The sequence below is a fragment of the Fukomys damarensis genome, unplaced genomic scaffold (assembly GCF_012274545.1).
Source record: "Fukomys damarensis isolate Sample0158 unplaced genomic scaffold, DMR_v1.0_HiC HiC_scaffold_19, whole genome shotgun sequence".
Classification (NCBI taxonomy): domain Eukaryota; kingdom Metazoa; phylum Chordata; class Mammalia; order Rodentia; family Bathyergidae; genus Fukomys; species Fukomys damarensis.
In genome coordinates this window covers 13,857,980-13,885,476 of record NW_022900931.1, presented here as the reverse complement: position 1 = coordinate 13,885,476, position 27,497 = coordinate 13,857,980, and the positions used below count along the sequence as shown (strand labels likewise).

The following is a 27,497-nucleotide window of genomic DNA, read 5'->3' as shown; positions in this document are numbered from 1 at the left end:
TAGTCATTCAGAGTTGTGTTTAATCAAAGTGACATTTCTCAGTGTTGATTACAAGGGAGACATTATATGAATGAAATATTTCCTTTGGGAAACAGAGGAGACTCTCGTGGGTTTGTGCTGCAGGGCTTTGGGAAGGAGGATGGAGATTGGGGTGAAAATGAATGAGCAGCTTTGAGAGTCAGGCCAAATTTAGGATGGGCACAGTTAGATTTTTTTGTTTTATTAGTTTCAATTTTATTGTTTAAAAATCTCTGATAAAAGCAATAATGCAGTGTTTTAAAAACCTAAAGTTAAACAACCCAGAAATGTATATGAAAAATCAAAGTATTATTCTTTAACAAAGTAAAATGCTGTTAGGACAGTGAGCTACTGTAGAAGATTGAAGCTACCAGTAGTCATTTTATGTATTTCTCTCCTCTATTTTAAACAGTTAACAAAAGGACAATTATTATGAATATGGACTTATGGCAGCTTATAAAAATGTATGCTGAGTCTGTGCCAGAACGCAGTGCTGGAAATGGGGGCAGGATGGACAGAGACCCCACTGGGCAGCCAGAGAGGAACGGCCAGGGTCACATAGGAGTTTCATGGCCTCCAGCAAGTTCTGTCACCTCTCAGAGCCCCAGGCTCCTCAAGCACAAAATGGGAACACTGCAGATGGCTGTTTGTTCCCCATACAGAAAGCACCATAATGCATCATAGGTGTTCAAATTATGATAGCTATTACTATTGTTAAATGATGAACAGGTCATCTGCTAAAATCATTACCTTAATGTTGAGACATTTAATGGTAAGCCATCTTTAAAATGGGCAGTCCATTAACTCACAATCTATTTCTCCACATCAAAAATGTCCCAGAAATGACAACCCCGAAAAACATGATTTTTCAGTTGTGCCTTTATAAGACAACATACCGTGTGAATCTATAACCACTGCAGGCTCTGTTCAGTCCTATTTTCAGCACAGATGTCAGATGTTCATAGCTGTGAGACCCTTAATGAGATGTGTCATTGCATCCATACCTCCCAAAGTTTCCTGATGATCGTGTTGAGCAGTACAGACTGGAAGTCTCAGGCTTTCAAAGCACTACTTCCGAATGAGGCTGCCAACTGTAGGTGAGAAAACCATTCCTAGCCAACATTACCATCTGGTATTGGATCTTCTTCTACTATGTTCTTCATGGAAAGAATAAAACTAAACTTTCTGAACTCAAGTATAATAATCTTCAACATCCTTGTGCTATTATAGAGATCAGAACGTGGCTCTTTCAACACTTTCCAAAATCTTAGATGTATAATTATGAGTAACCACATTGAAGATAACCTAGGTAAATATACCTGTACAGATAATTTTCTGGAAGCAAAAAGATAGATATATAAGTACATAATTATGTCTGTTTATGGCCATCATTTAAAATTCTGCCACAATTAACCTTAAATCTTGTTTCATATCTCTACTTATTTCACCTGATAATTTGCATCCTATCTGCATAGCGCAGTCTATTGCTACAGGGTTACCAGAGTGAATTATGCATGATAAAAGGCCCAAATAAAATGTTGGTAAAGCTTTTGAAAAAGTCTAAATCAGAACTAATTCCATCCCAGAAATTTTGAATATTTATTTGGTACTCAAATTGATTCTACATATCTAACCCATACTGAAATGTTCTGATTTAATATTTATTAAGTGCTATATCTTGGGCTGGGGATTTAATGCTGTGACATCGCATCTGCCTCACAACTGCAAGGTCCCGAGTTCCATCCCCAGTACCAGGGAAAAATAAATAAATAAATGCAATGTCTCTTATTTTAGGGAAACATTGGATAAAAATGTTTACCCTACAGCATTTTTCCAGAAGCTATTTTAATGTTCACCAGACGCATGTTCAAGAACAATGATTCTCAATCCTAGAAACATATAGAAGCTACGTGAGAATTCTTTAAAAATATACACTTCTGCCTGGGTGGGTATGCTAGTTACCTGTCTCATTGTTGGGACAAAAATACCTGATACTCAGAGTTAAAAGAGAAAATGTTTATTTTGGCTCACATTCTGTAGAGGTTTCAGTCCATAATTGGCTGGCTCCAAGGCAGGGTGGATGCCAGAAGGGCACAGAAGAGGAGAAACGGTTCATGACAGCCAGAAGTCAGCAAAAGCAAGTAGGAGACAAGTGACAAGCCTATCTCTGTTCCTTATATTTTATCAGGCTACCCACCCTTAGGGCAGGGAGTACTCAGACCCTTAATCCTCACATTGCGCCAAGAGTCCATCCCAGCGTGGCACACTCTAGATTCACCCACCTCTGAAAAGCCCCACTTATGGCTACATAAGGCTTTCAGGGGACATCTAGACACAGCCATAACAATGGAGCCTACCACCAGAAGTCTTGATTAAATTAGATTGAGGTGGGATTCAGAGAATGGGAATTCTTTTTAGGCTTTAAGATAAATGTTCAAGGTTGAAAACCAATGCTTTAATGTGATATTGATTGACTTTAATAATCTCCTGAACACCTTGTTAAAATGTTCCTAAATCCCACACCAAGCCTCCTGGATGAGAATTTCCTAGGACAGTTGAAGAAGGTACATTTGTAATAAGTATTGAATGTATATATTTAATAAATCTGTTCTTTCAGCTATAATAAGTTACAATAGACTGGATGGCTTATCAACAATAGAAATGTAGTTTTCAGAGATTTAGGGGCCAGGCTGAAATCTTCACAGTGTTCCTGTAGCCAGGTTCTAGTGACAGCTGTCTTCCGGTTGCAGATCACCAATTTCTCACTGTGTCTTCACATGACAGAAGGGGCAAAGGAACTTTCTTGGACCTCTTTCACAAAGGAACTATTCCTATTCTGAAAGATCTGTCTCCATGACCAAAGTCCCTGCCTCTTAGCACCAGCATGATGGAGGGTAAGAGCTCAAGACATAAAATTTTGGAAGACAAAACATTCAGACCAGAACAAGTACTCCAAGTGATTGAGATGATCAAGCAAATTTTGAAAACAACATCATAGCCATAAGGAAAAGGGATTGGAAACTCTTTTTAAAGAAGTGGAACTAAATATAGATTGAGCAGCGTGCGTCAGGCTGCTTTGGAAATTTTTGGAGGTTCATATCAATTTTCGCCACATTTAGGAATCTGATTGAGAAATCCTGCATAACCCTTAAGAAGAGAGACAAAGTATATACCCATTCATATTCCTTGATAGTGAAAAATCACAATTTTTAAGGTTCATTTCAGCTAAGAAGACAAAACTGGTTTGTAGAACAATCTTTTTAATACTCAAAATATCCTTTGAATATTAACGAGTAGCCTATAAATGGCTTTGAAAAACGTCAATCTTCTAAAATTCGACTTGCGCTGGCACCAGCCAAGCTTCATAAATATTACTCTTTTACCCTCAGAGCAACAGGCACTTCCTTCTTTAACTAAGCTCAAAGGAAATGCACTCAGAATTTCTCACTAAACATACATAACTGTGAATACTGATGAAAAAAAGAAGGAGAGGAAAAGTTCTTTCATGTTTGATTACTCTTGTATCTGCCCATTTTTTCTTACACCCCATTTGATCTCTTTTAATCCTGATTGCTATGTAAGTCAGAACCTATTTTTTTAAATTTTTATTGAGTTTATTGGCACAATCTAGGTATACAATACAATTACATTCATTATTGGGATCCTATCCTTTACATGATAGGTCTTGATTCTCATTTTTTCCCCTTGTCCCTGCCCTCCCTTCACACCCTCCTCCCTTTGCCATTTACAAACACTTTATTTCCATTTTTTCATTTTATCATATTTTTTTCCTCTCTCTCATTACCTTTCCCCCACCCTTCCCACTTTCCCTACACCTTTAGCCCTTTACTTCCTATTTCACATTATTAATTACCTCATTAGGATCTTGTGTGCTATTATAGTGTTTCACACCAGAGAAACTATTGGGTATTTCAGTTAAAGAAATTTCTATATGAACTTTAAAAATAGGGAATCCTAAAATAAAATTAAAAAGGAAAGTAAAAGAGAAAAGGCAATGATGTAAAATTAAAATAATCCTTAATTCTGAAGATGAAAATGGTCCTTGAACATATTGAAGTTGCTTCTTGCTCTTGTAGTCTTACATTATTCCTTTTTTCATTTTTTAGAGAATACTTTATTAGTTTCTGTAATCAAACACACGTAGGTATGACCTTACATATTTAATACAGTGCATTACCCCTGTAGAAATGGAAAAAAAATTAAAATTTCTACTCCAATATAGCTGTTAATTTCTGTACAATGCCAACTCAACACAATAAATTGGGATACCTTTTTCCAAAGTCAACAGCACAGTTAAAGTTTCCAAAAATTCAAATTATATATATATATTTATATTTATATAAAAAGACCAGTAATAGCAGTATGTTATGCATCAATAGCAGGAACAGCTTTTCCAGGTTCTGCAGTCAGCTGAACAAAATTATAGACATTCAGCACACTCCATTAAAAAAACAAAAACAAAAAAACAAAGAGAAGAATAATACCCAGAAAACAACAAAATTCTGTTGCTTTTGTGGTACATGGCACCATTTTTTTATTAGCATCTTAATAATCATCTGGAGAGAGAACATTCTAGAGTAACATCATTAAAAATAGCTCTGACAAAGCACGGTCACTACTACATATCATAAAGCAGGTACAAGATATTTTACATTCACAGAGGTATGATACAGTACTGTCCTACATCTATAATACTAGAATCAGTTTTGGTTTGTAATTTACTTTGTCTGCAAATAAGATTGCTATCCCTGCCTTTTTTCTGGGCTCCTGTCACATAGAGAATTGTTTTCCAGCCTTTCACTTTCAGTCTATGGGCTTCTTTTTGCAATAGGTATGTTTCTTGTATACAACATATTATTGGATTTTGCTTCTTATTTCATTCTGCCAGTCTATTTCTCTTGATTGGTGAGTTAAGGCCATTGACATTAATGGTTATAACTGATATGTACTGACTTATTATTGTCCTGTTATGGCCTTTTGTTGACTCTTTTTACTTTTTCACCTTCTCCTTTTAGTTTCTTGCCTTGCCTATTTGATTTGCTCTGTTGGGCCTCATGGTGTTGTGACCTTCATTGTCTTTTTCTAGGATCTTGTATAGAATTGCTTGCAGTGCTGGTTTGGTATTCATGTACTTTTTCAGGTGTTCTTTGTCTTGGAAGTATCTTATTTCCCCACCCACTTTGAAAGAGAGTTTTTCAGGATACATCAGTCTAGGTTGGAGGTTGTTCTCTTTTAGTACTTGAAATATCTCATTCCGGGCTCTCCTTGCCCCAAGGGTTTGTGTTGAAAAGTCTGCTGTGATTCTGATGGGCTTTTCTTTGCATGTGATTTGTTTCTTTTCTCTTACTGCTTGTAGTGTTTTGTTCTTCTGTTGGATTTCTGGGATCTTGATTATTATATGTCTAGGTGTAGATTTTTTTTTTTATTGTAGCTAGTTGGCGTCCTATATGCCTCACTTATCTGAATGTCAAATTCTTCCCCTGTTTGGGAAGTTTTCTGCCATTAATTCTGTGAACAGCTTTTTAAAGTCATTTGATTTTCTCCTGCTACTTCATGTATTCCTATCAGTCTTATGTTATTCTTCTTTGCCTCATGTAGGAATTGCTGGATCGATTTCTCATGATCCCCTACTGTTTTTAAGAGACCTCTCTTTTCATGGTCACTGACTGCAATCTTATCTTCTATATCTGAGATTCTATCTTCACATTCTTTTGTTCTGTTGTGTACACTTTCAATGGAGTGTTTAATCTCCTGGATATCTGTTTGAATCTGTCTCATGGATTCCATTTCTTTCCTATGATGGGTATTTATTTTTTCCATTTCTTTCTTATGCTGGGCCTTCATGGCTTCTATCATGGTCCTGAGCTCATCTATTTTTTTGTCAATTTCTGTTCTAGAGTCTTGAATCACGACTTTCATTTTGCTCACCATCTCTATGGTTATCTGGGAAATTATTTCTGTTTTGAATTTTTCTAGAGCCTGATTGATCTGTTTTGTTATTTCCTGTGCTTTGAGTTCAGGGTGTCCTGGTGGTTCACTATCCGCCTTTTCATCCTCATTTGTCCTACTCTTTGCCATTAATGAACTGGAAGTCTGTCTTTGTGTCTTGCTTAAGTGTTTTCTCATTTTAATTTTTGTTGGCTGGCTGTCCTTGGTTTAATCTCTGGGTTATCACCCAAATCTTCCTGATATAACTGTGCCCTAGCTTCTGGGTCTGTAACAATCCACAGGCATTCTCATCTCCATAACATCAGAGAAAACAGCTTATCTAATCAACCACAATTCTTTAATCTCAACCAGCAGCACAATATGATCAAGCACAACTTGGAAACTGACCACCTGTGGTAGTCACTAGTCTATCACCTTTAAACCATTTGAATTAAATTGAAATCAAGAAGCAGTCCAAAACATGTCTGCAGTGAACAAACTTTTCAATATAGTATATTTACAATTTAGGATGGGGGCTCAGACAGAGCTAGAACTCAAGACCCTTGATCTCAGTTAGCTGATGGCTGAACCCCATGACACAGACTGACCTCGGGCTTCAAGGCCCACATTGAGTTCCCCAACCTTCTGAATGGTTGAACTCCACACCATTCTACTACAGGTTTCCCACGCCCTTTCTTTAAAGATATTCAATGTTGGGAACTCAGAAAAATACCCTCTATGACCACCTCTGCCTCTGCAGAGTGGGTCCAAAGACTGGCTCAATCAGGAGGTCTGAAAGTGAGGGTGGGGGGAGTTGTGGGGGTTCAGGAGGGCCGGCACAGCTACCTTCCTGGTGCTGGAGCGATGGTGGCTCCCAGTGGGGGTAGGCGTGGCTATCCTTCCTGCAGTGGATCATGGCCCAGGCAGCCCTCCTGGTGCTGCAGCAATGGCAGCTCTGGTGGGTGAGGCCAGAACCTACTTTATCAGTAAATTAGACACTCAGTAAATGTGTACAAGTTCAAATTTCTTTAAGCAAGAAATGAGAAAATTATATGGAGAAGTAACTATTAAAATTGAACATTTGAGTGGAAATAGCTATCAGAGTGTTGCACAACTATAATCCCAGCACTCTGGGATGCTGAGGTGGAAGGATCTCAAGTTTGAGGCAAGACTAGACTAGTTAGTGAGACCCTGTCTCAAAATACAGAATAAAAACAAGATCAGGGATGTAGCTCAGTGCTAAATCCATGGCTTCAATCCCTACTACTGTCAGAAAATTGGGGTGTCAGAGAAAGATGAGGAATCAAGAAGAGAAAGAAATGAAAATGGGTCAAAGAGCAGGAAAGAGAAGTCCCCAACATTTCTCAATTTTAAAAAAATCCTATTTTAATCTTGCTTTCCATTCATCAGGATTAATGATCTTTTATTAAACTGACTTTTCCCTCAGAGCTCTGCTAAAGGAAATTTATAGATAAAAAGGAGGAACTATGAAATTTCTATTTGCTTCTTGTTTCTGCAAATACATGGCTATCAATCTGTGAGGTATGCCAGTGAGCCCATGGTTATCCTGTAAGAAGTGAGGGCCATGCACCCCGAAATCAGCACACATGTGTTTCTCTCCCTTCTCTAAACAGTTCAGTTTTATCCCACTGAGGAATTATCTTAATTTTGTTCAACACAGAATAACATACTCACTCTGGAGTCTTTAAACTCTTCACTAAAGCTGAAAAGACCAGACACTTCCAGAAGATTTGCCTCTTCATGTTCATACATTTTTCAAGTGAGGAAAGATCATTTTAAGTCATTTCTTTTAAAACTACTTAAGATAAATCTAAAGCATGTCAAAAGTAGTCTAAGAAATGATAAAATACTCGAGACCCTAAAATTATTACTAAATAATATGAATATTTAAAATAAATAATCTCAAAGGATTGGTGAGCTCTGTATCAACTTTTTTTTCTTATTTGTATTCAACACCATAGAATCAATATCATCCATGAGGACAAAAAACAACAACAACAACAGCAACAACTATGTACTCCCAGTTATTTGCAGTTCCCAGTGTGTATTTAAAAGTAGACTAAAGAAACATATTTTCACTTCTGCTTTCAATTTTCCTTAATCACTGGTATTTGTTTGCTTTAGTGCTTTGCTCTCTGACTTTCTGTGTGAGAGTTGCTTTATGTATTCAATTTGCCAGTGAGCTATGAGATGAAAGGAGTTGTAACGGTAAATTTGAAAACTGTGGATGTTTCTTCTTTTTATTTTTTACAGATGATACATATATAATTTTAGCCTTAATTTTCCATGAATTGTCTTGTCCGTGGATCAACAAAGACATATACAAAACAGACCTAGGCTGGGTAGTTTTTTCAGGAAATTACACCATCACATGGGTTGGTGGCATTTGTTAAAATACATTTTGCATTTGATGTGAAATCTCTTCCTATTCAGAGATATTCACGCACTATAATTCTTTGCTTTCTAACTACCTTTCCCAAGATTTAAGTCTCAGAATAATTGTAATTTTCCTTGACCCTCTTTAGAGCAATCCAGCCTCTATCAGCATACAGTGTACTCAAGAGTCACCCAGCATCCTCTTGGTGCTTCTCAACAGTGCTCAACATTAAAGGGGGGGATATAGGTACCTCCAGATCAAGAGTACTATGACATTGCTTTTACCTCCCACTTTTCAGTTGCTACAGCTACAATTCAAATGTACAGCACACAAGAAGATTCTGAGGCGGAGCCTAGGGACTTGATCCAGTCATCCTAGAAAATTCTAAGTTTGTACTTCACCTATATTGTGATAAATAAATTTCTGTTAGTGGACTACAGTAAATCAGTTTCCCCTGTGTGGCCATATTTGACATCTTATTACTTACCACTATCAATTATTGAGTGTTTAAATGTTTGATTGAATTATTATTTTATAACAGATGCCATATTATTAATCAATTGGTTTATTAGTATCCATTTATTGTGGACATAGCACTGTGCTTACTGCCACGGAGATAGAAGAAGCAGAGATAAAGAATAAGGTCTTGTCATCAGCAAGCTGGACAATCTACAAATGAGAGGCAAACTAACAAATGTGAAATAATCAGAGAATGAACATTTGTTTCAGAAGTTCAGAGAAGAGAACTAGCTTGAAAGAGCAGTGAATGAAAGTACAAACTTGCTATGAAACTTTGAAAATGAGACAGAGGAAGCCAAAGAATGTGAAAAGTTACAGATACAAAAATGAGTGAAAGTGTTTCTGAGGCAGTGAAGAAACCAGCCTAATTTGATAAGTCTCCTTTCCAAACATGTATCATATATCTACTTTATCCCTTTCCCTTGCTTCCACTCTGGTCACTCTTAGCTGTCATCTAGACTATTACAGTAAGTATGATTGGACCCCTTACCATGCCTACAAGTTGTAGAGCTGACACAATAATCATGTTTTTCTTTTTCTCCTTAAAGATCAGATTTTATCAGGCTCCTGTTCAGTTCCTTTCAAATGGCTTCTGAATGCACTGAGAATAAAATCCAAACTCCTACCAGGGACACAAGGTCCTAAATAATCTGGACAACAATACCTATTTTATCTTCTCTTCTAATATCTTTTACCCTTGCTTACCAGGCTCAAACTTCACCGTTCTTGTTTCTGAAATCAAGGCTAGAGGAAAACAGACAGTGACAACATTTGCTTGGGTCTCTGCACCTACAGTCTGTGTTCTGCTCTCAATTTTCTTTTTTCTTTTTCTTTTTTTTTTTTTGGCAAACTTTGAGAAGGTGTCATCACTATTTTAAAATTATCCTGAATTCAGAGAATGTAGGGTCACAGTTTATATGATTACAGAGTTGTGACTCCAACTCATGATTTCTGACTACCATTTCAGAGGAAGTAATATATATATATATATATATATATACATATAATATTGTATATATGCAACAAGCCCAGTTAGCCCTGTATTAGATAACTTTCAAATTGCTGATACAAAATAACCAACACATTCAATTTAAAAAGTGAGGGCACTGTGCAGCAAAGCTGCTTACTTCATGGTAGCCAGGAAGCAGAGCAGGGAAACAGTGCAGGAGAAGAAGGGGTTAGGGGCCAGATATAGTCCCCAAAATTCCGCCTTCGTGACACACCCTGACACACTCAGAAGTGTGCTACTAATCCCCTAGGTGGCCCCAAGCCAAGCATGTTGATAGTTATGCTCCTTAGAGGCTGCACCTGTACAGGTGGCTTCTGCTCATGGTTCTGCAGTATTTGTGTAAATTGTACAGTCACCTCAGTTCCCCAAGTCTCAGATTGCTTCTCTTAAAAATAAAAAGAAAACTTTTGTGAGCTTGCATCTGGTAAAAATTTCTTAGATACAAGGCTAAAAATGATGATTTGTGAAAGAAAAAAAAACGATGATTCAATTTCACCAAAATTAGGAATCTCTTCTCAAAAGATGCTGTTAAGAGAATGGAAAGACATCCTAATTGGAAAGAAATATTTGCAATTCACATTACGGACAAAGGACTTGTATCCAGAATAAATATATATATATAAATAATAGAATAAAATAAATATATATATATATATATATATTGTCCCTTAAAAAAAGAAACTGAATAACACCGGTCATTAAGAAACTGCAAAATACAACCACAATGCAATACTAATACATAACCATCACATAAAGTATTGACCAAGGGGCCAGGGATTTAGCTCCGTGGTTCCACTGCCTGCCTCAGAAGCACAAAGTCGAGAGTTCAATCCCCGGTATCAAAAAATATATGGTAACAATGTAAAATTTTACAGCTGCTTAAAAATTACTGGGACAGTTCTTAAAATTATAAATATATATCCATCATATTATCCAGACATTTTAGTCCTCAAGTTTTACCCAAGAAAAATGAATGCCTATATCTATACAAAGTCTGATGCAAGAATGTTTATATTGGCATTATTTGTATTGACCACGAGGTGGAAAAAATGTCTATTAGTAGATAAATGGATAAATAAATAGTATATTTACAATGGAATACTACTTGGCAATAAGAGGGAATGTTGCTGATAACTCCAACACAGATGGATTTTAAAACAAGTGGGGAAAAATAGCCAGATAAAAAGATATGGTTAAGGATAATTCATTTCAAAAAAATCTTTGAATTGCAGTCTAATTTACATGACAAAAAATCAGATGGAGATGGGGAAAATCTTCCCTGAAGATGGGGAAGAGATTGTAAGAAAAGAAAAACTGATTACAAAAGAAATATTTATAAGTAATTGATATATGCATTATCTTGAATGTGGTAATCATTTCATAGATACATAAATATTCAAAACTTATAAAATTGGACATTTTAAATAATGCAGTTTGTTGTATCCTATTATGTCTCGACAAAATGGTAAAAACAAAAAAGAAAGTAACAAAAATCAAGACAATATAGTATTGGAACAAATTTCAGTTTCAAAATAGATCTAGATTTATATGTTCAATTGGTTTTCAATGAAGATGTCAAAAAAACCAATGAGGTAAAGATCATGTTTTCAATAAGGTGTGCTAGAATAGCTAAATATTTCTATAGGAAACAGTTACCAATGGTTTCTTACTATAAAATTAATTCAAAGATAATTGCTTACATAAAATCTAAAACCATAAACTGATTTAAAATTATGGAAGAAAATACTGGTGGCTTAGAAAGTATTGTTTACTGGGCAAACAACAACAACAAAAGAAAAAAAGAGAAAGAATGAATTTAAATTTGTTAAAATTAAATATTTTTTATACCAAAAGTTATTCCAGAGGCTGTGGATTTAGTTCAGTGGTGCCTTGTCTGCCTGGCAAGCACAAAGTCCTCAGTTCGATCCCTGGAACTGGAGTGGGGGCGGATTTTAAAAAATTATTGCAGGGACTGGGGATTTAGCTCAGTGGTTCCACCGCCTGCCTCGCAAGTGCAAGGTCCCTCATTCCATCTCCGGTACCAAAAAAAAAAGAAAGTTATTGCAATAATGAAAAAACAAATCACAGGTAATAAGAAAGCATTTGTAGAACATGTCTCTGATTTAAAAAAACATGCATGGAGAATACAATTTAGAATGAACTTTTACAAATCAACAATAGGAAGATGAGCTATGCAATTTTTTAAAATGGAAGAATTCTAGTTCTAGTATTGGCCAAAACAGAGGAGCCCCAGCCCTTCTAGGTACTCCTCGGAGGAAAAAAAAAAAATCCTTAGGCATAACACAGAAACAGGAAAACTTTGGAAGATGAAAAGAAGACAGTGCTGCCTAGATTCCTTCAGTTTCCTTTTTGGGCTGACAGAGAGCCCCCAAAGCAGAAAGAGACGGTGGAAGAAGCCCCAAGAAGAGCCTGACCCTGAGGCACAAGTTCTAGCCGGAGGTAGCCTAGTATAGGAGAAACGACTTTTGACAATACCTACCCTACTCCAGTCAAATTTCTGAAAGAAAAGCCCACCCTCTCCATTCTCCACCACTGGCCCCACAGTTTTAGCAAAGCTGAGTAAAGTTTAATATTTTATTTTATTTTTCATTTGCCACTTGTACATCTTTGCAGTCCATAATGATTATATTCATGGTGGGGAGTTGATACATTTGTATAACACAGCTTGATTCTGTTCATGTTCCCTTTTCCTTCTTCCACCTCCATCTTTTGGTCCCCTTCCCATTTACAGAAAATAGAATCTAATATTTGATACACACACACACACACACACACACACACACACACACACGGATTACAATTCCCAGCTGAGGTGGTGTTTATTTATTTGCCAAGAGAACAGCTGATCTTCCATCTTCTGCCAGCAGAAACAGCCCTGTACCGCGCCATGCACATTAGGAGGCTGAGCCCCCTCCTGCAATTACCAAGCCAAAGAAAGTAGAGTCGTGTAAGGGGAGGCTGGTCTTCAATTAACCTAGCCCTCTTATTTCCGCATCTTTTATGACAGAGAAAATGATCTTAGTTAAAATTCAAGTGTTACCTATTCAATTATTGTACTCCCCATAGTCAAACAAGTCTGGAAAAAATGCAAAATCATGTAGACTCTGATCACATGAAGTTCATAACCATGAAAGTGGTCCATTTCCACTGTCTAGCATTTACACAAGGTGTGAATAACATATACAATGAATCAAGAAAAAAAGACTGCACTGAGACACACTGCCATAAATCACCCCCAAAATACTCCTGCTTGCTTTGAGCACATGGGTCCCAATTCCTGCCACTTTCTGAAGCAGCTGTGAAAGTCCTCTTTCGTGTCTTTACAAGGTATCTTCAGAAATGCGGTGAAAGCTGCCCAGTGGCGTCCGACGGAAAGGCAGGCTCCTAAGAATATCACAGTGTGTCCTCCTCCACCCCATCAGGCAACGCGTCACTTCCGGCCCTTCTCCAAATTCAAAATGACCGTGAAAGGGTGAATGTTTTGAATCAACTCAGGACAACAAGGCAGCCACGACAGCACAACTAAAGACACTCACGAAAGAGGACTTTCAAAACTGTTTCAGAAAGTGGCAAGAACCATGGGATAAGTTTGCTTGACACGAGGATCAGTATTTTGAGGGGATTAGCAGCAATGTGTCTTTTACCATAATACATTTTTAACATTTAAATAATACTCAATCTCTCTCCTCCTTTAGATGATGATTTCTAAATCTTTCCTTTCTCTTCAAATATTCAATAGCTCTTTCTCATGGCCAGTTTTACCAACTGACTTTACTTCTTTCATCTACAGCGGGAAAAGAAAGACAGAAAGAGGAGAGAAAGGAAGGGAAGAGAGGGAGGGAGAGAGAGGGAAGCAGGAAAAAAGGGAAGAAATATCAGTTAGAAGATGTAGCAGATTGCCACAGGATGACCCTGGTAGACCCTCATTTTGCATAGAGTCACCCTCCTGAGCAGAAGTAGAACATGCAAACTGTGTCAAAGAGAACGAATATCCCTCCTCTGCTTATGCTCTCTGCCAAAAATGAAAGGATTTTGCAGGGGTCATTAAAGTTTTTAATCAGTTTCTTTCAAATTAATCAAGGAGAGATTATCCCAGATAGTAGTGATGCAATCAAGGAAGCCGTTTAAACTTCAGTGATACTCTAAGTGTATGAAAACATAAATCTATCGGTGTTTGCACACTATATAACTAAATGAGTAGATTGTATTGCATTTAACTTTGCCTCAATATTTTTTTACCTTCATGTTAAGACCCCTTCTTTGCAATAGGAATTTAGTGACAGATGTAGACCCAATTAAAGGTTGAGAGGTAAAAATTATGTCCATCAGACTTGCAGACCAGGCTACTAGAGTGGAAACATATTTATGACAGTAATTACTGGGAAAAGAAACTGAAGGTTCTATCCAAGTGCCATTCATTTATTTGGTTTAATACCTGAAGTAAGCCAGGTAGTCCTGAGTTTTCTTGTACCTTAAAAACTGGAATATATGGAAATATTCAGCTAACTGTGAGAGCTTTTCCAGCTCCATGAAGATGAGTAGGCATGGTCCATGCTTCTTCAGCTCCACGAAACAGGCAAGTGGTGTCTGCAGACACCATTTGGCCTGCAAAGCCTAAAATATTTACTATCAGACCCTTGCCGGAAAGAAAGTTTATCTACCTCCGATTTCGATGAAAGAAAGTACATGCTTACTACATCTAGCATTCCTAAGACACCTGGTAAATGATGCTTGCAAGATCTGGTTCCTCTAACATGCCACCAATTCATAGCTTACATTTGAGTAAAAGCATTAAAATCAGTAACTTATTCAAAGTAACTCAGTGATATTCTTATTTTTGTCTCTCTGTATATGCCAGGTTCTATTGGCTCACGAACCTAACTGCAATTGTTGTGTTTCTGGGAATTACTTGTATCCAGCACTCAGGAGCCTGGGCCTTTGTTTTACTTGCTCCATTTGTGTCGGCACTGATGGCTCTCATAACTCTCCATATGATGAATTATAAACTGATTTATAAGCCAGAAAAATGTAAGTAAAGCAGACTTTACATGAATGCTTTGGGGTGGTTTTTTTTTTTCCTTGATATACCTCCTTCTTGTTTCCCTACAGTTTTGACCTTCTGGAATTTGAAGATTCTTCCAATTATTACAATTGTTAGCAATAGACTCTCTGCAATAATATTTGCAATCTCTACGTTCTTTTATTTTGACTTTTCAGGGAAAGTATTTAATCATGTAATATTTCAAGTGAAAAGTAGAAAAAAATCATGTATTATTCACCCATCTAGCTCTCACCTTTCAACTTGTCTCCGTTGATTTTCTCCCCATCTCATTCCGATACCGTAAAGTAAAACCTATTATGGAATTTCCCCTGTGTATTTACAGATATTTATAATATAACACAAATTATACAATTTTTAATGTATATATATATATACATAGAAGTTAAGGACTTTTTAAAAACATGATCACAATGTCATTATCATTCATACACATATGTATGGAGAGAATACTTTTTAATTTAAATGAATTTTTAACTCATACACAAACATTTTACCTGCCTGTGATATACCATGTGATATTTCAGCATAGGCACACACAGTATAATGTGTAGGTTAAAGGTGTTTATCTCCATAAGCATCTATCATTTCTTTCTGGTAAAGGCTTCTGTAAATGTGCAGTGCATTACTGTTGGCCATAGTCACTGCACTGTGCAAAAGACATCAGGACTTCTTGTTCCCAAGTGTAGCTTAGTATCAACTGATCAGTCTTCCTCATCTCTCCCACCCCTACTTTCTCCAGCCTTCTGTGATCACTATTCTACTCTCAACATCTACGAGATCAATTTTTTTAGATACCACACATGAACATAATCATGCAGTCGATACCCACTTTCCCTAATCCACTTGCTGAAAAGTCTCTCCCTTCCCCATTGTGTGGTCTCAATGCATTATTGAAAATCATTGTGCCACACACGCAGGAGTGTATTTCTGGGCCCTTTATTCTGCTCTTTGGGCCTATCTACCTATCTCTACAGCAAAAGCACACATTTTCTGTTACTCCTTCTTTGCAGTAAGTTTTGAAATCAGGGAAGGTAAAGTATCCAACTATGCTTTTTCAAGATTGCTTCCACCATTCAAAGATCCTTGAGATTTCAGATGAATTTTAGTATTTTTTTAATTTGTGCAAAAATAAGCTGATAGTGTTTTGATAGGGATTTCAGTGAATCTACAAATCACTTTGGGCAGTAGCAATATTTTAACAATATTAAATCTTCCAACTCACAAATATGGGAAGTCTTTCCATTTATTTATATCTCCAATTTGTTTTAGCGAATTTTTGCAGTTTCAAGTATACAAGCTTTTTACTGATTTGGTAAAGTTCATTTATAAGTATTTGTCTTTTTGATGTGCTAGTAAATGGTATTGAAAAATTATTTGTTGCAGACTAATGATTGCAACTTATAAGAGTGAACTTTAGTTTTGGTTGTTGATTTTGTTTCCCGAAACTGTTAAATTTATCTGTGGGTTCTGATATTGTATGTATGTTTGTAGTCTTTAGACTTCAATACAAATAAGATAATGTCATCTGTGAATAAAGGTGATTTTATGTCTTACTTCTTGATTCCTATAGCTTTTCTTTTTAGGGCTCTGAGCATATGATGTTCAATAATAGATGCTAACAGGGCATCTTTATCGTCTTATAGGAAAAGCCTTTAATCTTCATTGAGAATGTTAGCTGCAGGCTTTTCATACGTGCCTTTTATTATGTTGTTAGTTTCCTTATATTCCTAACTTGTTAGGTAATGTTTGTCATGAAAAGGTGTTGCTTTCTGTCAAATGCTTTTTCTACATCCACTGAGATAATCACATGCTATTGTCCTTCGTTTACTGATATGATATATTATGTTTTTCTTTTTATTTTATGAAAAAATACAACAAAGTTTTATCACCAAATAGTAAGAGAATAACAATAGTTATTACACTGTGTGTCCAAATCCAGAGTTTTTACAAGGAAGAGAATTATAAAGATTGGAGTTACATTGATTAATTTCTATTGAGTCATCTTTGCCTTCTAGATATAAATTCCATTTGGTTGTCCTTTATGATCCTTTTCAGGTGCCATTGAATTTGATTTGCTCCTATTTTGTTTAGTATTTTGGCATTAATATTCATCAGGGATATTGATCTGTAGTTTTCTCATTGTATCTTTGTCTGGTTTGGTATTGGGGCAATGCTGGACCCATAAAATGTTTTGCAAAATCTTTAGATTCTTTGGGAGAATTTAAGAAAGATTGGTGTTAATTCTTCTTTAAGTGGTATAATTCTCCAGTGAAGTGATCTAGTCTTGGGCTTTTCTTTATTGTGCACATTTTGATTATTACTTCAATCTTTGCACCAGTTTGTGTCTTTTCAAATTTGTTATTTCTTTGCAACTCAGTTTCACTGGGTGGTATGTCTCCAGGAAAGTACCCATTTCTTATAGTTTATACAATTTGGATGTACAGTAATTGCTTGGAGTGGTCTCTTTCAATCCATTTTATTTCTATGACATTAATTGCAGTATCCTTTTCATTTCTAATTTTAGCTATTTGAGTATTCTTTTTTTTTTCTTAGCCCAGGTAAGGGTTTGTCAATTTTGCTGACCTTTTAAAAAAAGCTAACACTTGGTTACATCATGTTTTTCCATGCTCTGTTTTGTTTATCTGTTTTAATTTTACTTCCTGTTTCTGTATTGCTTTTCTTTCTCTGCTTTCTTGAGTGTTGTTTAATGTTTTATTTACAACTGTTCTTCCTTCTTTATGTAAACATTAACTGCTATAAATTTCCCTCTTAGTTCTTACTGCTTTTTCTGCATCTCATAACTTTTATTATGTTGTAGTTTTGTATTTGTCTCCAGATACTTCCTAAACTCCCTTATGAATTCTTCTTTGACTCACTGTATATGAAAAGTTTTCTTTGTAGTCTCTTTCATGACAATTTTTATATTTTTATATTTGGGGTCTTTTTTTTTTTTTTGGTACCGGGGGGGGGATCGAACTTAAGACCTTGTGCTTGTGACAAAACACTGAGATTAATCCCTGGCCCATACTTGGGGTCTAGTAACCCTTAGTCTATGGTAAAAGTTGCAAATATTTGCATATTTGTAATATTTGCACATTACCATTAAGTTATTCCAATGTCACTTATTTTTTTTTTAAATCAATGTTTTTCACATCAACTTGCAAAGCAATCCTCATTGTATACCTTCACTTGCACTGATGGAATTTCTACCATTTTCTTGGTCAGTCTTTTACTTGAAATATTGTTAATCTGAGTATAGAAATGAGACATAATTCAACTAACTTCCTTATGACCTTACAGAAAATAGCCAAAACCATAATTCAACTTTTTTTCCTTGGGCTTGAATTCATTCTATTACAGCACACACTGAGACCATGAGGCACAGAAAATATTATCCACAGAAGCCCTGGCAGTGTTTCTCAGAGCGCTGTGGAGTATGAGGCACCAGTTAGTGGCACATGTCCTCCTGGTAATCTAAAGGATGGAACCAATAGGCAAAAGGTCTCAAAATACAAAAGGAAGAAAGGAAGAAGGGAGGGGAGAGAAGAGAAGGAAAGAAAAAGAAAGAGAGAGTGAAGGGAAGGGAAGGGGAGGAGAGGAGAGGAGGGAGGGAGGGAGGAAGGAAGGAAGGAAGGAAGGAAGGAAGGAAGGAAGGAAGGAAAAGAAAGAAAGAGAGAGAGAGAAAAAAAAGTTCTTTGGCTTTTTGTTAAAAACTATTTTTGCATATTCCTGGAAGTCTGATAGAATTTGTGGTTTCTATAAGTACATGTACACATATATACACAAATATATACACATACACACACGTAAGTATATATTTTTTAGATTTAAACTGTCTAAAGAACAAATCAGTCCTACATTCATTCATTTGCTTTCCATATCCTCTTGAAACTATATCCATCCAAATAAATTGAATTCTTCTCCAAGTAATACAGACCTACATAATTTCTGCTTACAGCCTCTCTACTGAAATCTATGTATTACATAATTTTACTATGTGATAAGACAGGCTTACTCTGGATATCAACAGAAAAAAAATGTATCAGCTACAAATACAATTAGTATAAAAAATATTCATTGTGGCTTACTTTATATGTGACTATTTGCAAGTGGTTTGTTTGTTTGTTTGTTTTTCACCATTTCTAAATTATTAGTTCACTGAACTATAGAGAATTAAAAATCCTTCTTCCCTCCAGCAAAGCATATAACTCTTATTTTGGCTTCTTCTCTCCTGATGACTAAATTGGAAATTCTTCCAAGTTGTAATTAAAAGCCATAGGTGACCTTAAAGAAATGATTTTTTATATGCTACCTTTTATTTTGAGGTAACTTTTCAAATGTGGACCATGCATTCCATTACATTTAGCTGTCAAGCAGAGTCTTCATTTGAATTTCTACCCCCTGCTATAATTTTGAGAACTGGCAGGTGACCAAAGGAGAAAAAAAGTGCATCTACCATCTAGAGTGCAATGTAGGCTTTTTTAAATTAAAATTAAGTAGCATAGATATTCATGATTAGATCAAGGTCAGAGGAGCAGAACATCACAAGGATTTAAATGTACAAAGGATAGAAAAATTGCTTCCTTAAAAGTTTTTTAAAATAGTAATAGCTAAAATCTTTACGTTTTTCAATAAAATGTTTAAAATAGCTCATCTGTTTTATTTTAAAATGTGCATGCCTGGTGTGTTTGTCGTGCACATTTAAACCAAGGATTGAAGTCTCACTTGAATTTTTTATTCCATTTTTTCCAACTTCCCATTTCTATTCCTGATGCATGAAAGCAATTTGAGAGTTATGATGGTGGATTTTTTTTTAAAGGCTGGGTCTATGTGACACCAAAATTATCTGTATAACAGTCATGAGTTTACTATTAAGTCTAAAGGATTAATCTAAAGAGGAGATGTGCTGTTTAAACATAGGCGATTTTAACAGAATATCCATCCTATCATTCAATGGTAACTATAATTGCGTGGGACAACTGCCACACGGCTTGGCAGACAGATTACTGTGTAGTTTCTTTTCTGTATTAGTCCATGTTTGCAGTGATGTAGTGATTACATTTACTGTGAGGACTTTGTACATTACATTACACATCTTAACTTTTTTCTTTCCCTCTCCTCCCCTTCTACTCTGCTCCCACCAACTCCTCTTCCCCTTCCCCATTTGCAAAAACTCTAGTTCCACTTTTTCTCAACTTTTTAAAATCCTTTTTCCCTTCCTCCCTCACTCTCCCTCCATTTCTTGCTCCCCTTCCTATTTGAAAAAGATCTTCCTACTTCCTAACATCTTTTTTTTTTTCCTTATTTATACTTCAGGTTTCTCATATTAGAGAAAAAAATGTGATATTTGAACTTGAGTGTCTGATTTAATTCACTTAAGATTTTGGTCAAAGATGCACCCATTTACCTAAAAGTGGCTCTCCTTGCATCCCCTGTAGCTTATTAGCTTGCTCTTTTTCTAGCAGATCAATTTAAGTTTATTTCACTGCTTTCCTCCTCTTACGGCCACTGTAGTACATTGTCTACCCCTTCTCAGTCTTCAGTTACTTTTCTCCTTTGATAATTTCCTAACTGATATGGAAACCAAGCTTTCAGTCTCTCTCTTCATTGCCTCCCCTTAAGTAATGTCTAGCCCCATGGCTTTTAGTATGGTCTACACAAATACTCAGTTTCATATTGGCATCGCTTCTCATCTTGGAAAGCATATATTCTTTTTATTTGACATTTTGACTTATGAATTAATTTTTGAAGCTTGACCTGACCAAAACTCAACTCATTCATTACTGCAAACCAGCTCCATTGTTTTTTTCTCCTTCTTGGTAAATCACTATTACCCAGTTGTGTAAGATGGGGAAAACATAGCTGTCTGCACATATTCTCATTTCTTTATTGTCTTCCTACATCATAAAATTCCATTGATTTTTCAAAGTCATATTTGTACTGGTCAGCTTTCCTGTTGCCAGGACAAAATACCTGAAACCTACAATTTAAAGCAAGAGGAACTTATTTTGGCTCACGGTTTCAGTACGTGGTTAACCAAATACAAAGCAGGGAATCACCACAGAAGACCATAGTGGAGCAAAGTAAAACAGGGCAAGAGCCAGAGAAGGGACGAGATGCCAGATATAGTTCCAAAGCCACTCCTTGATGATCTACCTTCTCCATCTAGGCCTCACCTCCTAATAGCCTATTCATCTACGAATTCATAAATGGGTTCCCCACTGATGAAGTTCATGCTCACAATCCAATCCTCTCTCCAGGAGTCTCTTACTCCCATCACAATGACAATCAACATTAACTGGCACACATATGATTCTATCCTCTTCATTGCTATCACTGCTCTGGTATATGTCTCTTGCATGTCTCCCCATTTCCTCATTTGTCCTCACAGCTACCAGAATTTTAGAGTAATTTAAAAATATATAAAGTATATGATACCTCTCTACAACTTCTTAATGGCTCTCCATAGTACTGCAGACCAACTTCAAATTCCTGACTTTGGTCTGATGGCCTGACTCCTTACCACCTCTTACACATCGCCTTCTCCCCAGTCTTCCCACTAAGCCACTACTTCGCTGGCCTTTCCTCCTCCTGAGCCTCCACTAGCTCATTTCTACTCCCAGATATGCTTGCATATGTTTCCTCCAAATCTTTTGCCTATTTTTAATTATTCAATCCTCAGTTCAAATGTTGCATACTCCGTAAATCTCTACCATGTCAGGCCACTTTGTCTTCAACATAGAATTGCCTAATATTCTCCTGCTTGTAGTGCTGCCTCGACTGCAAAGAGCACTTAGGAGTTTGTGAATTTTGCTCTTTGCTGTAATCTCAGGATCTAGAATAGTCTTTGGGTTATAGTAGATACTCAATAATTATGGTGAATGAATTAATGACTATATTCACATTTCTCTGCCCTCAGTTATGTGCACTCGCTGGGCTAGCTGGAGTTTTAGATCCCATCCATACTTAATCATTTGCTGTATCTTGACCACTTTGTGTTCATGGCTTCATAGCACCACATCACATAAATCTTTCAAAGTCTATGTTCAGTTCATGACAGTTCTATATGAAGACTGGTCCACAGAGCAGGGCTCATCTATGAGCTGTTTATTTTTAGTATTAATAAAATAAATACAGATTCTGAAAGAAAACAATATATATAAATTTGTATATAAAGTCACATTTTATGTCTGCTTAAGCTAATAAAAATATAAGGCTTATAGTTTCCTATCTTTGTTTTTAGCTATTTCTATTTTTTATTGTATTTCACAAACACAAATTGTAATACTTTGGAATTTTTTTTCCTCATTGAGTTTATTGGTATATTTTAGGTATACATTGCAGTTACATTCATTATTGGGATCTTGTACCTTTATATGACAGGTCTTGGTTCTCACTTTTCCCCTTGTCCCTGCGGTCACTTTGGAATATTTTAAAAGCTGATTTCAACAGTTTTGAGAAGCACCAATCTATCTTATCCCTCTATAGAAATACTATAATAACACTGACTTATTTAATAAGATTAACATGGAGTAGGCCCAAGTTTACCTTGTAAACAATAGTGATTTTTAATACAAAACAAGGGATTGTGTGTTCAAAACCTATTCAATACAAGTCCCTGAATTTAAAAAAAAAAAGTGGAAAGGTAAAAACTTGGGGAAATAGCTTTAAATATATTCTTTCTGAAAATATTGTCCTTCAATAATAAAGCCTATTTGAAAGCATAGAGTAATCTGTACCAATACTACTCTCTCCATACACTGTTTCACAAGAGTTAAGCCACAAAGGTAACATTGTAAGGAAATGTCAGAAAGGAAAGTCTTCTAGCCCAGCCTTGGTCTAATGTAGCCTCATCTTGCTTAAACCTTAAGTAAACTAATTGAGCAAGGTTAGGAAAGTCCAATGATAGAGGGGTTCTTTCTGCTATGTAACAAGCTGTCCCTATATTCCTTTTCTAAGGGACACAAATCTTGGCCATTCACAGGTGCTTCTGTTTCCTTGGTCTTATCAGTTTCTGGACCTTCATCAGTGTCTGGCAACGATGGCTAAGAAGAGGAAATAAAGACCACAGATATGAGCCTACCTCCTCTCAGCAATTACCCTGATGTGCTTCCTTGTGACCTAAACACCCTTCACAAAGGCCACCAAAAAGCCACAACTGTAATCATTCTTGGTCACTACCAATTTGGCTGGATTTGATTCAGTGACTTAGAGGTGAAAGGCTCCATATTCAATTACCAGGCCCCCAGCTTCCTCAATTAATCAAAGGATGACATAATGAGTCTACTACAATGCTTCAAAGAAAGACCAGATCAAATTAATATAACCAACTTCCGAACCATAATACAATTAATAAATATTCTTTATTTAAATACAAAAATCATGTTCCATGGCATTCAATTGCATTTGTTTAGAACGTGTTTTTATCTAGAATTTTATTATCAGAAATTGAAACACAATCAAAATGACAAACTATATTTTAAGTGCCTATCATAGACTTCTCCAGAGAAACCCAAATGCTTTTACATTTATTTTACCCTTTATCCTGCAAGGTTTGATGCTTCTATTACTTGTGAAGAGATCTATGTGGTCAAAAGGAGTGCAAGGCAAAATCAAAACAATCACAATGCAGAGCTGAACAGCTAACCATATGGGGATCTCTTATTTGTCATGGTATTAGAAGTCCTAATGGAGTTAAAGAAAAGATGGCATCTGAAAGATCATAAAGGAAGCAACACTGAGGTTACAAATCACTAGCAGCAAGTGACTGGGATCAGACAAGGAAATAAAATGTTTCTGATGTCAAAGTGACATCCAGAACTAAACCCAGAAGAAAATATTGGAAAAGTCAAAAGCCAACTAATCCAATCTGAACTTTTACTAATGCTATCAACATTCATAAAGTCATTTAAAGAGCTCAAAGTTTAACCTTACGTCTGAAATTCAAGGATAAAGTCAAAGAGAACAATACACTTCCCTTCATCTCTGTGTCAAAATAAGAAACCACCTTCTACCTGCCATGTGAAGATTATTTATAAAATGATTTATATTTAAAAAATAGTTCTGGCTTTTTGTGTGAAGGATGTAAAAGAAAGTTCAAGTTATCTTATTCACTAATGAGTATAAATTAAGAGGCTTCTGAAAGATTCTGAAATCCTCCACTTTGGTGTTTTATTTTGTCACCTTTCTTTCCTCTTTAATGTATTTCCATTGATCTTACCTTTTTCATTCTTTAACATCAGTTGTCAGGTACCACTCTGGACTGGTCATCAGGATGGCAGAATACTTGTCAGGATCTTGTTCCTTTGAGTCCAACTCCTTTGGTGCTAAAACTTACTCAATCACTCTATTGCCCTTCATGCTGGTAGTTGTCATCTCTCTGATTAACATCCAGGAAAATTAAAGAGCAATGCCTATACTAATACATGGTATCTCCAATTATTTGCAGGTTTCTCCCTCTTGGTAACATTTGGGGTGTTGGTTAACGCTCTGAAAACATGCTGTGTGAGTTGCCGTCTGGGTAGAGACATGACAAGCTGGCTAGACCATGCCAAGAGAAAAAATGGCGGCTGCTACAGTGAGCTCCATGTGGAAAACACAAAAGCTTTCTTCACCATCCTCCCCCTCTTCATTTTTCAAATCCTATACAGAATGTGCGTTATGCAGGTATGGCATGGCATTGAATACCTTCCCAAAACAGTGAAGTAATTGCTTGCTAATAGTATAAGTAGACCTGAACTTTCACCCCAACAGATGCTTGCCCCACAAAGGCTTTTCATCCTTAGAGGCTCTGACTTCAAAAATTAAGCAGAGTCTGGTAGAGATATATCTGAGGAGCTTGGGGACAGGTGCTGCTTTTGTAGACTTACAGATGTGTGGCAGTAGGCGTCAACAATACCTCAGAATGCACAGTTACAAGCATAGAGCAGCACATGAAAATACGAGATCCACAGGCAACACCAACCCTCCTCTTCGCCAAAGGTTCTGCTTTCCTCCTTCATTAAATCTTTAAAAAGTGATACTAACAGGTAGCTAAACTGCCTGTTTTGAGTACCACCTCTACCCTACAGCTAAATATAAGTATTAATGAGCAAGTGATTCTCTCCCATCCACTCTGTTAGTTCCTTGGGGAATCGGATTAATGTTGTGTGGAAGTCAAAAAGGAAACCACTAATCCTGAAGTATCTTTCATAGATATATATAGATTTTTAAATATTTTAATGTGGCTATGGTCAAAAAGTAAGTTACTTACAGAAAAAACTAGAAGTTTATAAAAGTCTTTAAACAAACGAGGGACCTTCTCCATTGCTAACTCCCAACTGGAATTTAAAAGGCTAATGTGCGAGCTATACTCATCAGTCTCAGAATAAAAGAGCAGTAAAGAAATGTAGAGATTAACCTATTAGGAACTTCATTTGTTAAAGAGTAAGCAAGCTCATAAAAATTAAGTGATTTTTTTTAAGTGGGGGTAGGATGTGAGGTCATAGTTAATAATAGCAAAAGAGAAAGCAGAACAGGTCCTCTAACTCTCAGAACAATGAACGACCGGTCCTCTATACCACGGTGAACGCAGGACTGTTTCTAGGCCAAATTTAGCCATGGCTTATTTGTGTATATTTGCATGCTAAAAAGGACTGCATAGTTTTAGGTAGTTGGAAAAAAAATCAAAAGAATATATTGTGGTACATGAAAATTATATGCAATTTAAATTTTAGTGTCCATAAATGAAGTTTTATCCAAACAGTGCCACACACTTTGATTTGTTATATCTTTTAACATTCATGCACAAAACAACAGAATTGAGCAGCTGCCAAAGAACCCATATGTGGAAATATTTTCCATCTGTCCTTCCCTGAAAAGTTTGCCGACCCTTGGTCTAAACAACACATGAGAACTAGCCTGATTTAGGAGCACCAGCCTTCCTGCTCATTCTCATAGTACCAGGCACAAAACAGAATACAGCAGAAATATTACCCATACATATAAGCATTAATACAATAGCATCTTTGAATGGAAAATTAATGGGCACAAAACTAGTGTGATCCATAACTAGCCTCAAAACCTTCATTGCAAACGGCACAAGTTACTGATTCCTTATCTTTCTAATGCAGTGATAAGTGATCATTTCCTCCAAATTTGAACTTTCTCTGTAAATTACGATGTTTTTAATTTGAATTAAGTGCAATAAATTTTGTGAAACTGTTTTTATGCATCTTACCAAATCTAGTTGTCCAGGATATTGCACAGAACAAACACTAATATTTATCGATTACCTATTATGTGTCATAGCTTTTAAAAGACAGCTTCTTAGTATGTGATTTAATCCCCAGAGCCAGTCTACATGGTTGATATTATTATCATAAATCTGAGGCACAGTGACTTTAAGTAACATATAACTTGCTGGTGTACAGCAGAACGGTCTTCCTAACTCAGGGCTGGAATCAAAGCTCTTGCTTTGCTGCTATGCACAATGTCTGTCCTGCACTGGATTAAAAATCCCTGATAAAAACAATAAAGGCTCCTAAATTATATACAGTAATGTTATGCTAGCAACTTCTAAGCAAATGTTAGATCATACTTCTCCAGGGAGTCAGAGAAAACCTCTACCAGAACGGGCTGAGACTAGATTTTGCCTCCAGATAAAATAATCACCAGTACAAAGGCAATCAAGGTACGAAGAATAAAGCACCATAAAACTCCATATTTTAAATTTAGTAGCCATTATTGACCTTCAATTCTAAGACATACATTTAAAATATGTTGATATTAAGGCTGATGGGGTTGTCGTTTGACATTACTGGCCACTCAAAGGTGAAAATGAATCTCTATTGACAGCAATTATTTCTGAATCTTCACGGGCTTGTGTGAAATAAAAGTATTTAAAATTTTAAAAGGGATGATTTCAGAACTTGAGGCAGAAACAGAAATGATTTCAAGCTTTCAAGACACTGGAGCCTTTTTGTAGATTAGGCAATATATTAATATTGCTTCACCAAAGATTAATAGTACATTTGCCACATTATTAAGTTAACAGGTTTCTGTGTCTGTGATTCATGCCGATAATAACTTTATTCCTATTAACAATAATTCTCACTTGAAATCAGTAACAGAAACTTCCCAGTTGTGCTAGGAGCCTTTCAGCCTTCAAGTTGTTCTGGCATCAACACTTCTTTAAAGAAAAATACATCATTAATTTCCCTATAATGATGAGATACATGCTTAATAATTTTATTGAAGAAGAACAGACCTAGCTGATATTCCCTTCAATGTGGCTATCTGTACTCCACTAAAACAATTCTTGTTTATTAGCCTGAGGAACAAATTAAAATTGGGCTATAAATTATAACCAGGACACGTCTTACGTAGATTTAAAAAAATGCTTAGTGGGAAGGTGTTCCTACTCCATGCCTGGCAGTTAATACATCCAAAGACTTGTTTTACAACTGGTAAACGCTGAAGAGCGGTACTGAACCTGTCACTTTGATTCTCCTTACAATCTCCAACATGTACAACTGGTCAGA

At 36.2% G+C, this 27,497-nt stretch overlaps 1 protein-coding gene across 1 annotated transcript in view; it reads left to right on the top strand.

Moving 5' to 3' along the window:
* Slc15a5 (solute carrier family 15 member 5) overlaps positions 1 to 27,497 on the top strand; it is a 106,478-nt gene that overhangs the window by 30,663 nt on the left and 48,318 nt on the right. The window contains exons 4-5 of the mRNA XM_010616029.2: positions 14,773 to 14,942; positions 24,425 to 24,642. Of these exons, the coding sequence (XP_010614331.2) occupies positions 14,773 to 14,942; positions 24,425 to 24,642 (388 nt within the window). The remainder of the gene's footprint in view (positions 1 to 14,772; positions 14,943 to 24,424; positions 24,643 to 27,497) is intronic.